Source organism: Oreochromis niloticus, linkage group LG18, assembly GCF_001858045.2.
Source record: "Oreochromis niloticus isolate F11D_XX linkage group LG18, O_niloticus_UMD_NMBU, whole genome shotgun sequence".
Taxonomy (NCBI): Eukaryota; Metazoa; Chordata; class Actinopteri; order Cichliformes; family Cichlidae; genus Oreochromis; species Oreochromis niloticus.
This window is the reverse complement of record NC_031982.2, coordinates 19,385,666-19,397,949: the sequence shown is the minus strand read 5'-3', so window position 1 is coordinate 19,397,949 and position 12,284 is coordinate 19,385,666. Positions and strand designations below refer to the sequence as shown.

General features: G+C 38.6%; 1 protein-coding gene across 2 annotated transcripts in view; it reads left to right on the top strand.

Moving 5' to 3' along the window:
• Positions 1–12,284, top strand: part of pth1r (parathyroid hormone 1 receptor) — a 49,269-nt gene that overhangs the window by 33,229 nt on the left and 3,756 nt on the right. Inside the window, exons 4-11 of one of the 2 annotated variants that reach the window (XM_019348457.1) lie at positions 72–193; positions 2,537–2,631; positions 4,376–4,559; positions 9,135–9,288; positions 9,688–9,748; positions 10,569–10,635; positions 10,785–10,855; positions 11,942–12,083. In XM_019348457.1, the coding sequence (XP_019204002.1) occupies positions 72–193; positions 2,537–2,631; positions 4,376–4,559; positions 9,135–9,288; positions 9,688–9,748; positions 10,569–10,635; positions 10,785–10,855; positions 11,942–12,083 (896 nt within the window). Of the gene's footprint in view, positions 1–71; positions 194–2,536; positions 2,632–4,375; positions 4,560–9,134; positions 9,289–9,687; positions 9,749–10,568; positions 10,636–10,784; positions 10,880–11,941; positions 12,084–12,284 lie in introns of both variants that reach the window. The other variant, XM_005476444.3, reaches the window with a different exon arrangement.

Genomic DNA, 12,284 nt, shown 5'->3' with positions numbered 1-12,284 from the left:
CTTTGGCAATTTATTTAATTATGCAGCTTTAAATCTGTAATTAAAAATAGACTTCTTTTGTTGATTTCTAGGATTAGCACACCGTCGTTGTGACAGCAAGGGGATATGGGAGCTGGCAGTAGCCAACAGAACATGGGCCGATTATACTGAATGTTCAAAACACCTCCCCGAATATAACCAAAGCTATCAAATGGTAAGATCCATCTGATTTCCATTTACATACTCACTGACACTGTCTCCCACCAAAATAATTAACAGCAGCACCATAGCAAATTGTCTCACTTAAGGCATTTAAGAAAAAAATGTACCCTGCAATTATACTTCCTTTGAAATGCGTAACAAATTAACAGCATGCCTTCTTAGTAATGTGCAATGCAAATAAAGTCTGATCGTATTTACTGAAATGTTGAGAAGATGATGAGGGGATAATGAAAGGATAGTAGTGTGGTCGCTTTGTGATAAAATGGCTGTAACTGGCTAAATTTATGTTATAATACAAAGTGAAAACAGTGCCAGATTAGTCTTGAACTGAGTCATTCCCTCGCAAATCTAAGACCACTAAGAACTCACCAGACATGGCTCAGTTGAGTTACTTAACAATAATAAGACCCGCAGTTGCACAGTTGAGTCATGCAGCTTTATTCATCGATTTTAATGATTTTTATGCATCCTTTCTTGTGAATGCCGTATCGTCAAATCTTGCACAAATGTTCTCTTGAATTAAGGAAGAACCGATTAGATTTTCATCTTCTTTGAAAACCATTAGTGTGGAGCATTAGCAAACATTTTTATGCTTTTGTAACAGCCTTGACCATTTTGGGAAGACTTTGCTGCAAATCTTTGATATAACCTCGACAGCATCACTGATAGGTGACGAGACCTGGATGCTAGTCAGGGGTCCAGCTTATAGCAGGTCTCTTCAAGGTGTTTGATAGGATATATGTCAGGGCAGGCCAGACCTGTGTGGGCCAGTTATGTCTGACAGCTTATTTCTATAGGAAACCCCACCTGGATTGTGGGGTGTGTTACACATGGAAGAAGGGACTGTTTTCCAGTGCTTGAGGCACAGCAGTTAGAAGTGCAGTATTTTTAATTAATCTAACAGGCTGACGGCAGCTTAAATTTCAATGTCACCGTGGTGTTATTTTGCATCTGTAGTCCCCTTAAAAGGTCAGAACATTTGACAACAGAATAGTACAGCGTAGCAGCAAAGCACAGAATTATTCATTAAAAGGCAGACAACACACACATATAAATATAATATGCTATTTCCAAGTGTGTTCATGACATCTATAATATAAAAGTCAGTGAGTGCAGAGTTGAGAAGGTTTTAACAAACTTTTTAGGATGGTTGGGAAAGGGTTAATGAAGTTGCACCACCTCATACTATAGTGCAATCTATTTCATTGATTTGAGGCTATTACAGTGAAAGGTAATTGCTTATGACCATTTTATGCTGTAGAATTATTATTTTTCTTTTCTAAAGCCAAACCATAAAAATGGACATACTTAGGCCCAGAGTGGAGTGTGTTAGTTCAGCTAATGTTTTAATGTTCGAGCTTTGTTGTCATTTACCTGACGTTAAAATTAATTATCATAATGAAGTCTTTATAGTTGTTGTAATTGTTTCATTGTTTCATAGCAGACCTGTCAGCTGATAGTGTTTCTTTGCTGTGTATCCTGACACAGTTGCACATTTTAAGCGGGCGTACACGTCTTACAAAATGGACACGTTTAACTTTAATAAAGAAGATTATGTGTTGCATAATCTGTAATACCATAAGCACCAACAGCACCATTACACTGCAAAGCATCGTGCACAAACAGTTAAAAGAAGAAGAACGGCAGCCTTTGTACTACAACCCAGTGTGACTGACAGCTAGATGTGACCTTGATCGCAGGTGCCTGTGTAGAGTTCCTCTATCATCGCTCGGGGTGTTAGATGTCAGTGCTGGCGGTAAATAGTTCTTGTAAGAAGGATGGAAAACTTGTTAAAATTATTGATAAATGAAAACATTCAAAGGCTGTGAGAAAGCCGTGAAAGCTGTCATGCTTTGATCGCCACCCTTTTCTGGCCTGAAACGATACCGCTGTCATCTTTATGACGTCGAATGTTCAGATCGATGTTCCAGCAGTGGAGCAGTTGCAGTAGATAATGATAAATATGTGCGCATGAACTACACAGCACAGCAATACCGCAGACGCACGTTTTTTTCTTGCACATGATCCTGATGCTAAATGATAACAGCAGTGTAGTATCAACTTACATCACAAGGAGGTCCTGGCACTTATTAACTTGGTGACGTGCAGAGGGTTTGGTTTTCTTGCAGCCAGGCTTCTGCTGGAGGATTAAACTACTGCCCAGTGTACTAATGCTTTCCAATGACAAACCAGGTTATTTGGAGACATCCTTAAACAAATTTTTCCAACAAACAGAATTAGCATGTCTGACTAAAACGTACAGTGGATCAAACAATGCAATTAGGAGAGGATAATTTGTCTGTTGATGTTCTAACAAATTATCCTTTTCCAACAGGACGTCTTTCACCGTCTGTATCTCATTTACACGGTTGGGTACTCGGTCTCTTTGGGGTCGCTCATGGTGGCTGTCGTCATTTTGGGATATTTTCGGTGAGTCGATGCTGCTGCTGGACTTTTTCAATCAGTACTTTCAACCACAAATGTTCCCAAAAGAGAGGGCGTTTGATACGGGGTCAGAAATTAAGGTTAGAGCAATTGGAGAAGGGATCAAAACAGGGAGTCCAAATGATTCACAGCATGATGGCATGCTGTGAATCCCCCATCACCCCCACCCCGACTCCACCGGATAATCGTGCATCGCAATATATGTGTTGTGTCACAGCGACGGCACGGAGCACACAATCTGTATCAAGCATTACCTTTGACTTTTACTTTGACTTTTAACAGACTATGATATGACTGCCTTTGAGGAGGAGCCTGCCTTCAGGCGTGCTGTAATGCATGCCTCATTGCCTGACATTTAGGTTCTTTGTTATTTTCATGCTGATTTCAGATTTCGCTGACACGCAACCAAAGTGTGTATGCTGATTTTTTACTTTTTATTATTCCTCCCAGCTTACAAAGATTACATTTCCTAATCAACATCCCCCTTTTCCCACATGTAAACATGTAAACAAGGGAGTGAAGAGATGTGAATTCAGAGCAAAGTGCTGTGTTTGAAAAGCTCGCTCCTCCTACTGTACAAACATAAGAGGTATCAGCCTTACCTTAGGGCTACTTTCTTAAATGAAAAAGGAAAAAACCTTAAAACAAGGTTGAATTCAGTCTGAAAATGTCTGTTTTTTTAAAATCATTATGATTAACACAGGGCAGATTTGTTATTATTTGCTTATTTTGTTGAGCACAGGGACTATCAGTAATCAATGGGAAGGAACTGTTTACCAATGCTCCAACCAGCGTGACTTACTGTACAGGCAGGCAGTCAGAAGGTTTTTAGGAATGCTCCCAACTGGCACCAGGAAATCTACGGGCAAAATGAGTTTAATAAGTTGTCCCAGGGGCCCATCTGACATTCTGGCTCTGTGCTCAGAGTGCTCCAGCCATGTCTCCTCTTTAACACATCAGCTTTTAGACAGGAGAGCTCATAAATGTTTTCCAGGGAGAGAGAAGAGGGGATATTTTGCATTACCACTTGTGTTCAGAATTTTTCACTGGGGAAATGTACGCTAGATTAGTTTTTCTCAATCAATAGCTCTCTGAGGGTTGCTTGTCAAAGAATTCAGCTCATTAAAGAGTCTTTAGAGAAAGAAACAGTGGGTAGAAATTACACTGGTCTAATGTCAATGTCAAGTAAATGTTGACAAATTTAGACTTTAAACTGTCATGCCTTTTAGATTTTTTTTTTTTTTGCACTAGTAAATATTCAAGAAATTATTGCAGTCATGATGTTTTGTCTTGACTGCAATAATGTAACCTTTATGTCTATTGATCCTGCAGCTCCCTTTGGAGCACAGTGCCAGAATGCAAATGTTAACATTTCTACCAATGTTAAGAATGAAGAATTTTTGACTGATAAACTTCTGCTTTTGTGGAAGCAAATTTGGATCCTTTTCAACACATGCTTGCAATTTCGTTTTTACTGCTCACTTTGAGTGTAACGATTTAATATTTGTGTGTTTCAAGCTCCTAATTCTCGAGAATGTGTTGTAGTCAGCGTGGAATTCAGCTGGCTCTAATTAGGATGCGTATTGTTTGTGTGCGTGTGAAAAGTCGAGCACAAACTTAACATCGAGGTGTACCAACTGTCTAAAAAAAAAAAAGGAAAAATAGGAAAAATTTCTCACATATCTGATATTTGACCATACCACTCTTTTTTTTTCTCTCTCTTTTTTAGACGGTTACACTGTACCAGGAACTACATCCACATGCACCTCTTTGTGTCCTACATGCTAAGAGCTATAAGCATTTTTGTAAAAGACGTTGTTCTCTACTCCGGATCGACATTAGACATGGAAGGAGTCAGTGTGGAAGACATCAAGTCTATTTCCGAAGCCTCACAAACCGACAAAACGCATTTTGTAAGTAAACCAAATAGAAACAGAAGCAGCAGATGAAGTCATTGTCGTAGTCAGTGAACGTGCAGTATTCACAAAAAATATAATGTCAGGATTTGTTTGCTTTACGTGTACAGATCATTTGATTAGTGTTGCTTGGTGTGAAGAGTTGTGTTTCCGCACAGGAAGTGTTAGGTATGTTTTGCAGGAGTCTCAGTTGCTTTTCCAGTACTGCAGCAAATAAACTGTACTGCTTGTCACCGTGCCAAAGGTTTTACTAGGCCAGGACTTGGCTTTCCCGAAGAGTCAAGTCTGAAAAAATTTGTAAAGACTGTGTACTTTTCACGGATGCTTTAATACACAAACAATTTACGCTATATATTTAGGGATGTCTTTCATCCTCTGTATCTCTGTAAAGTGACTTATACTGTATTCAGACTGCTTAGTAGGTGAAATATTGTGTGTGACACAATGAGGGAACTTAGGTGTGTGTACTCTGGCATAATTCATCATTTTATGTATGGAGCAAATAACCTTTAAGAACCACTTATTTTCTTAATTAAGAAAAAGAAAATGTAAGGTCTGAACCACAGACCAGTCCAATCACAAAAGGTCCCCACTCCTGCAGAAATCACAGGCTGAATATGTGTATATAATGTTGTTCCAATGCCGTCATCTTTCTAGCAAAATGGGAATTAGGTGCAGCAATTTATTGCAGTTTATTAAGGATGTATGGAAGCTCAACTCAGTCTGAGCTGTCTTACTCAAACTTTCTTGTGTTTTCTTTAAGTAGTCTTCAGGATTAGTCCCCCAGGCTTCTTAAAGAGATTCCAAAATTCCTATTTGGATACTTGTTCTGTTCTCTGTGATTGCTCCAGAATTTGTAAGGACACACTGCAAACCATTTGAAATATGTCAAGTTTTCAGCTTTGGGAATCACCTTTTGGTGCAAAAATACCTGTCAGACTGTGTTATGTGTGTACTTTCTTTGGAAATTCAACTAAAGAAATGGAAAGAAATGATGGGTTTTTGCAACAGGCTGCTGGTAGAAAATGTTTAATGATACTGTTTAAAATTGGCTCTTTGCTAAGTGCATGTTTATTGTAGACACAACACTTGCTCGTCCTTTGAGTTAGGTGCAGTACTCTGTGCTTTGAGTCCCAACTTTAGTGTTTGCGGTTAATTTTGTTGGTAGTCTATTGATACATTTATGTCACATTGCTTTTAAAGATTAATACAATTGGCATGAGAGACACCAATCATTCATATATAAAATGTGCTTCCCATATGTTGAATGGTGATAACTCAGTTTCAAAACTTTATTCTGTGCATGAAATAAAACATTTTCACTCAGAACTTTGAAACAGTGGGTTCAAAAGCTTTGTTCCACACAAACACAGATAATGGATTAAGACGCTGGGATGGACAGAAAATAAGAGGCTGCGAATAACACAGGAACAACATTTGTGGATTAGTGCGCTTGGGACTGATAATTAGACATGCATAAGAACTGAGTTAAGCTCAAAGCCAGTGAACTACATCCATTCTCTTTATTTGTGGTAGAAATATATATAGATAACAAGAAGTAAAACATTTAATTAAATTATTATTTAATTGAATGTTTTAATAAAACAGATGCATTTCAGAAAGCTGCAATAATAATCAATTGGTCGACCATATAACATTGTAACTATGAAGCACAGATGCTGTGAAAAAACTCCACAGTGGACTCTGTATGTGCTGTCTGCATGCTTTTAATCTGAGTGCTGTTTAACATGCAGCGTATTTACCAGACTTATCATCTTGTCTTAACTCGCTAGCATGATGATGTTTTGGTTCATTTACAGTACAAACATAACACAGCAGAGGTTAACAGAAATGCCGTTAGTTTGCAGGTGATGAATATTAACCTGTTGCTAACTCTGCCAATTACAGCAATGTTTATTAATGTCCCTGTTAAAAATAAGCAAACTCAGTTCTATTCAATTCAATTTTATTTAAATATTTAGAAATGATAAAAATAATGAAACAAATAAATAAACCGACAATTACTGATCATATGGAAACTTATGAAGGTACTAGATAAAAAAAATCAAAAGATTACCAAAGCCAGTCATGGTAAACGCTAACCTCTTTTTGTCTGTAATTCCACTGATACCCATCTAATAATCTAATAATTGCTAACATTTTGTAATCAAGAATCTCAACCCTATAATGGGAAAGGCAGATGGCCACAATGCTTGGGACTTCAAGCTTTCCTAATAAGTGAAAAGTATACTTGCTGGTGGTGGGAGGAAATTGATCCACGCCCTCTGGGGACCAACAAAATTTAACAGCAATCCATTAATGCTCAGATGCGTACAATGGATTGTTAGCTCTCAGAACTGTTTAACACCCTATGTTGGGTCATGTCTGGGGAGGAGTCATATCTCTGTAACTACTCGCCCCAGTTTGTTGTTTTAAAGACACTTTATTTTTATCAGAAAAAGAGTCTGGCTAAAAAACCAACATATATATAGTAATGAGCCTAAACTCACACAGTGATCGGGCAAAATGTGTTGTGTTTCCACAGTAACAAAATGGCATTGTAACTCTGTTACAGATGTAGTTCAGAGCAGTATTTTCCCACTGGGTGGGTGCAATGACAGTAGCGCTGCAAATTTAGATGTTCCTGAGGTCACTGATAATGAGAAACCTTTATGTGTTATTCAAGATTTGAACTACATTACATTTGCCCATGCTTTCACAACATATGACCTAGCTGTCAAAATATGTCCGATTACTGAACCAGTCCTAAATAAAAGGAACACCTGAAGATGGGGAAATCTCATAAAGTTACCTTGTTTATCTCAGCTGTTCTGCTATGAGTATATAGTTGTCACATTGTCTGGCTAAATTTCTCACTTAGCTAGTCAGAAGATCTACGAAGATTCCTCTCGAGCTGCTGTGACCGCACTTAGAGAAATAGAAAGAGGTCCCATGATTCCCAGTAAAAGTCTTTATTTTGTCCAGAACCATCCTTCATCACAAGGATCTGTGAGCACTTTGTGCACTAACCAATCTGCAGTAATTACAGACAAGAAAATGTGATTAGAGATCAATGTGATCTCTAATCACATTGGGCTAGAGGACTGTAGCCTGTTTGCTTCAAGGCTTAACACGGTGTGCGGTCAGAGATGCTCGTCTGCATACCTTGGTTATAACAAGTGCTTATTTGAGTTACTGTTGCCTTCCTATCACTTCAAAGTAGTCTGGCCATTCTCCTCTTACCTCAGGCATCAACAAGGCATTTCCACTCAGAGAGCTGCTGCTCACTGGGGATGGATGAGGGATGGTTTTCTCTGAAAACCCCAGAAGATCAACAGTTTCTGAACTACTCAGACCAGCCTGTCTGCCACCAAAAACCACACCACATTCAAAGTCGCTTAAATCACCTTTCTTCCCCATTCTGATGCTCAGTTTGACCTTCAGCAGGTCATCTTTATTATATCTCCATGCCTAAATGCATTGAGGTGCAGTCATGTGATTGAATGATTTGCAGTAATAAGCAGTTGAAGAGGTATACCTAGTGAAATGGCAGGTGAGAGAGTATTCATTTTTCTGACATCTATCAGAGTTGTAAATTGCCAATATATCATTTATGTTTATACTAGCTGGAGGTCAGCTAACAAGACTTTAACCTCGTTCGTGCCACTAAAGTTGCTCAACAATTAGCGGTGTGGCGAAAAGCAGCAGGAGTGAATCCTGCCTGAAAAATAATCATGCCCGCAGTCCTGTGGTGAATAATCGGAACATGAGTAACATAAGCCATGTTGTTTTGCACCTTTCAACAAGAGGTCAGTCAAACGTGCATGAAATAAAAATGCATGAAGACAAAAGTTGCGGCTGCAGACACAGTTAAATTAGAGCAATATTAAATGGGAGACTATAAAAAAATAAAATATATTTGAAAAATGGGTAAAGCACTTAATGTGTAAAATAATTTCATTTATTACAAGGTTGTAGCAAACAGAAATATCCAAGCCTTCAGTGGAGCAGTCCTGCTGAGTTTTTTTCATGTTATCTGGATTTTTTGGGAGCTCATTTCAGCGCTGGTGCACAGTATTGCAAAAATATATTCATATCCCAACTTTCTCAATGCAATTTAGACAGTGTGCAGGACTCTGCACATGTATTTCATGAGACAGGTGAATATGAGCGAAGTGTTTTTCTGCTCAGCTGTGTGATGCATAAAAAGCAAATTCTTCCTCTCCATGCTTAGTCCTGACCCTGGAGGATAGCGAATAAAACCGTACCCAGACAACTTGAGAGGTGTGAATGGTCCATAATGTATCAGCAGGCGTGAAATGTATTTTGGACCCAAACCTTCCAGTGGTCTTTAAACCAAGCAGTATTTGAAATTCAGTTCTGTGGCACACTGACATGAGAAAACTGTAGAGGTCCACAATCCGTGTCAGTGTCAATACAAAAACCTATTGAAAGTGCCCTTCTAGTTTATCACCTGTAGATGAAATCAGAGTACCATAGGTGTATGTTAGAGTTATAAGGTATGTGTTAAAACTTTAAATCTTTTGCTTTTTTTTATTCTTCTCTCTATAGATTACCTGTAAGGTGGTCGTGACCTTGTTTATGTACTTCCTGGCAACTAATTACTACTGGATTCTCGTGGAGGGTCTCTACCTCCACAGTCTCATTTTTATGACCTTCTTCTCCAATAGAAAGTGCCTGTGGGGATTTACTGTGATTGGATGGGGTGAGTTTGCTTGCTTAATTTACATTTTACTTGCATGTTCAGTAGATCCAATGACCTGCAATGCAGCTCTTATCAAAGGAATTTAATTTTTGATGGTCTAATTAGCATGCAAATAAGTTGGAACACTTTGAGGTACTTCTATATCTGCTGATGAAATTCTCATAACTAAGAAAGAACAATAAAGAGTGACTCATCTGGTTAAAAAAAAAAAGCATGAATATGAATATGGGCTTTACAGTTCCTGCATTGTACACACTGTGCGTATAAATGTCATAAGCACAGCGCATACAATGTGGATGCTGTGCTACCCGGATTCTTCTCACATGAGCAAATTATTTTTTGTCTTTTTGATACATTTTTTATGATACAAAGTTAGACAATTTTTATTTTATTTTGCAGGTGTACCAGCTGTGTTTGTAACCATTTGGGCAACTGTGAGAGCCATGTTTGCAGACACAGAGTAAGTGATCCATAGAAGCAATTTAGTTTCACTACTTTCCCATTAAGTGTGTGTGTACAGATGTGTATGAGTTAACCACACATATTTGGTATGAGTGTGTCAAATAAAGTTTAAAGTGACCAAAAATCAGTGTATTCAAATTCGATTTGCAAATGGGCAACTTCACCTGGGTCAAAACTGCCAAAACTCCCAAACCAGACGGGCGGGACCTCAACCACCTCCAACTACCATTATCTGCAGTGTCCACATTGGTCCTGTACCACAGTAAAACATGAAGTTTCTGCAGCTGGCAGCTCGCGACTAAGCTAGTATCCAGCAGCTGTAGAGTGGAACTAAACCACATAATTCTCTTCTCTGTCGGTGGGAGAGCAGCAGAACATTTCTGCCTCCTGTCTGGGTTGTTTTTTTGGGGGGTTTTTTAGCAAAAAAACCTACCATACATGATGATAACCACAGCATGTACCTTTGCAATATATTTGGGAAACTGAGTAAACATAATAATATCCATATGGCTTAAAATCTATCAGTAAAAGCAGCCTATGGTTAATGCCATACTTAACCTAAATCAAATGCTCTCATTGTGCATTCTCTATAAATCTTTGAAATAACATCTGGGGTCAAGTGAACTTTTAATTCCAAATAAAAAGAGCAGATTTTGTTTTTTCAAAGCCTTGAAAATTTTAAAGATCTTTGAAAGCCATAAAACATGAGCTGATGTGGTATTTGTGCCCTTTCTGTGTATCCCACATGATGGCAGAAAACAATACCCCCCCCCCACACACTTGTTTATTGATGCCTTGTTATTATTTGTCTACCATAGGTGTTGGAACCTAAGCGCAGGCAATTTTAAATGGATATATCAAATGCCCATCGTGGTTGCTGTAGTGGTGAGTACGTGCTGATTTCAACTTTCCCCTACCGTGTGCGAAATGACAGTGTTTTGCTGCACCTGTGGCATCACAGCTGATGGATAAGACACCTTTTAGTGAGTCCAATTACATCTAATTCTAACATTATGTTTCTATTTTCTCTTCAGATTAATTTTCTGTTATTTCTGAACATCGTCCGAGTCTTGGCAACTAAACTGCGAGAAACAAATGCTAGAAGGTGTGACACCAGACAACAGTACAGGTGCTGCGTACTAGCAAAGTGCAAAATTATTATTTCTTTTTTTATATATTTTCTTTTCTGAGTCTTGTTATGATTCAATTGAAATTTAATGCTGCAACCAGCAAAGGTAACATTTAGTTACATCATGAGATGCACACTTTATGGACCAAAGTCTTGGGCCACATCTCTTAATCTTTGTAAAATCAAACATCTAGCCATGCAGTCTGCCTTTACAGGCGTTTGTGAATTAATGGGTTGGAACTGTAATAGTATGTCACCACTGCAACAAGTCCGTTTGTGACATTTCTTTCCTCCTAGATATTTGTGATTAACTATAAGTGATATTACTGCAAAGTGGAAGAGCTGAGGAACCACAGCAACCACAAGTAAAGTTACAGAGCAGGGTCGCTAAGTGCTGAGGGGTTTAGTGCGTAAAAGTCACCAAAGCTCTGCTGACTCAGTAACTGCAGAGCTCGGAACCTCCTCTGGCATTAACATCAGCACAAAAATTGTGCGCCCAGAACTTCATGGGAGAGCAGCTCCTGTAGGCCTAATGTGGAGGTGACCCAGCACTTTTGTCCATATAATGCATTTTTGTAATCACTTATGCTTCTCGGGGTGTCAGTCTATCCCAACTGTCAAAGTAAAATAAATCCTGGGAACATACGCGACAGGTTTCTAGTCCATCACAGTGCACGTACAAACACACCTAACCCTAAACCACACACTTTTATCTGCAGTGAATTTCACCACATAGCCTAAGTCTTACAAATGTGGGAGAAAACCCACACAAACACAGGGAGATTAAAACGTGGGAAATTCTCAATACAGACTACAAGGTCATCTTCAAATTGCATTCCAACTGTTCCGCACGGTTCAGCATTCAATTTCAAATGATTTCAAATAGAGAAAAATCATCAAACCCTTGCATGTAAAAAGCTGGAAATTAAGCTTGATTTATGTTCTTTTTTTGCTAACAAATTACTTTAACCTTCAATCCACCAACTCATCTTTATTGTTGATCTATCAAAATGAGATGTTTGTAAAGTTTTCTGTTACGATTGTGAAATGTTTCTGTTACAGAAAACTGTTGAAGTCCACACTGGTGCTGATGCCTCTGTTTGGCGTCCACTACATCATATTCATTGCCATGCCATATACAGAGGTGCATGGGATTCCATGGTTGATCCAAATGCATTACGAGATGCTCTCTAACTCCTTCCAGGTAAAACTGCTGTGATGAAAATCTCATTTTATTCTGACGTAAATAATGACGTGCTCAAAAAATCTGATAGGCTTCGAAATGTCCTAAGGGTTAACCTTATCACCAAAAAACAGTTAGCGAATGTCCAGTTGTTGCTTATTGATTAGTTCTTGAGTTATGGTTAGATCCTAATCAAGATTAAAAGAACAACAGGAGTAGCTG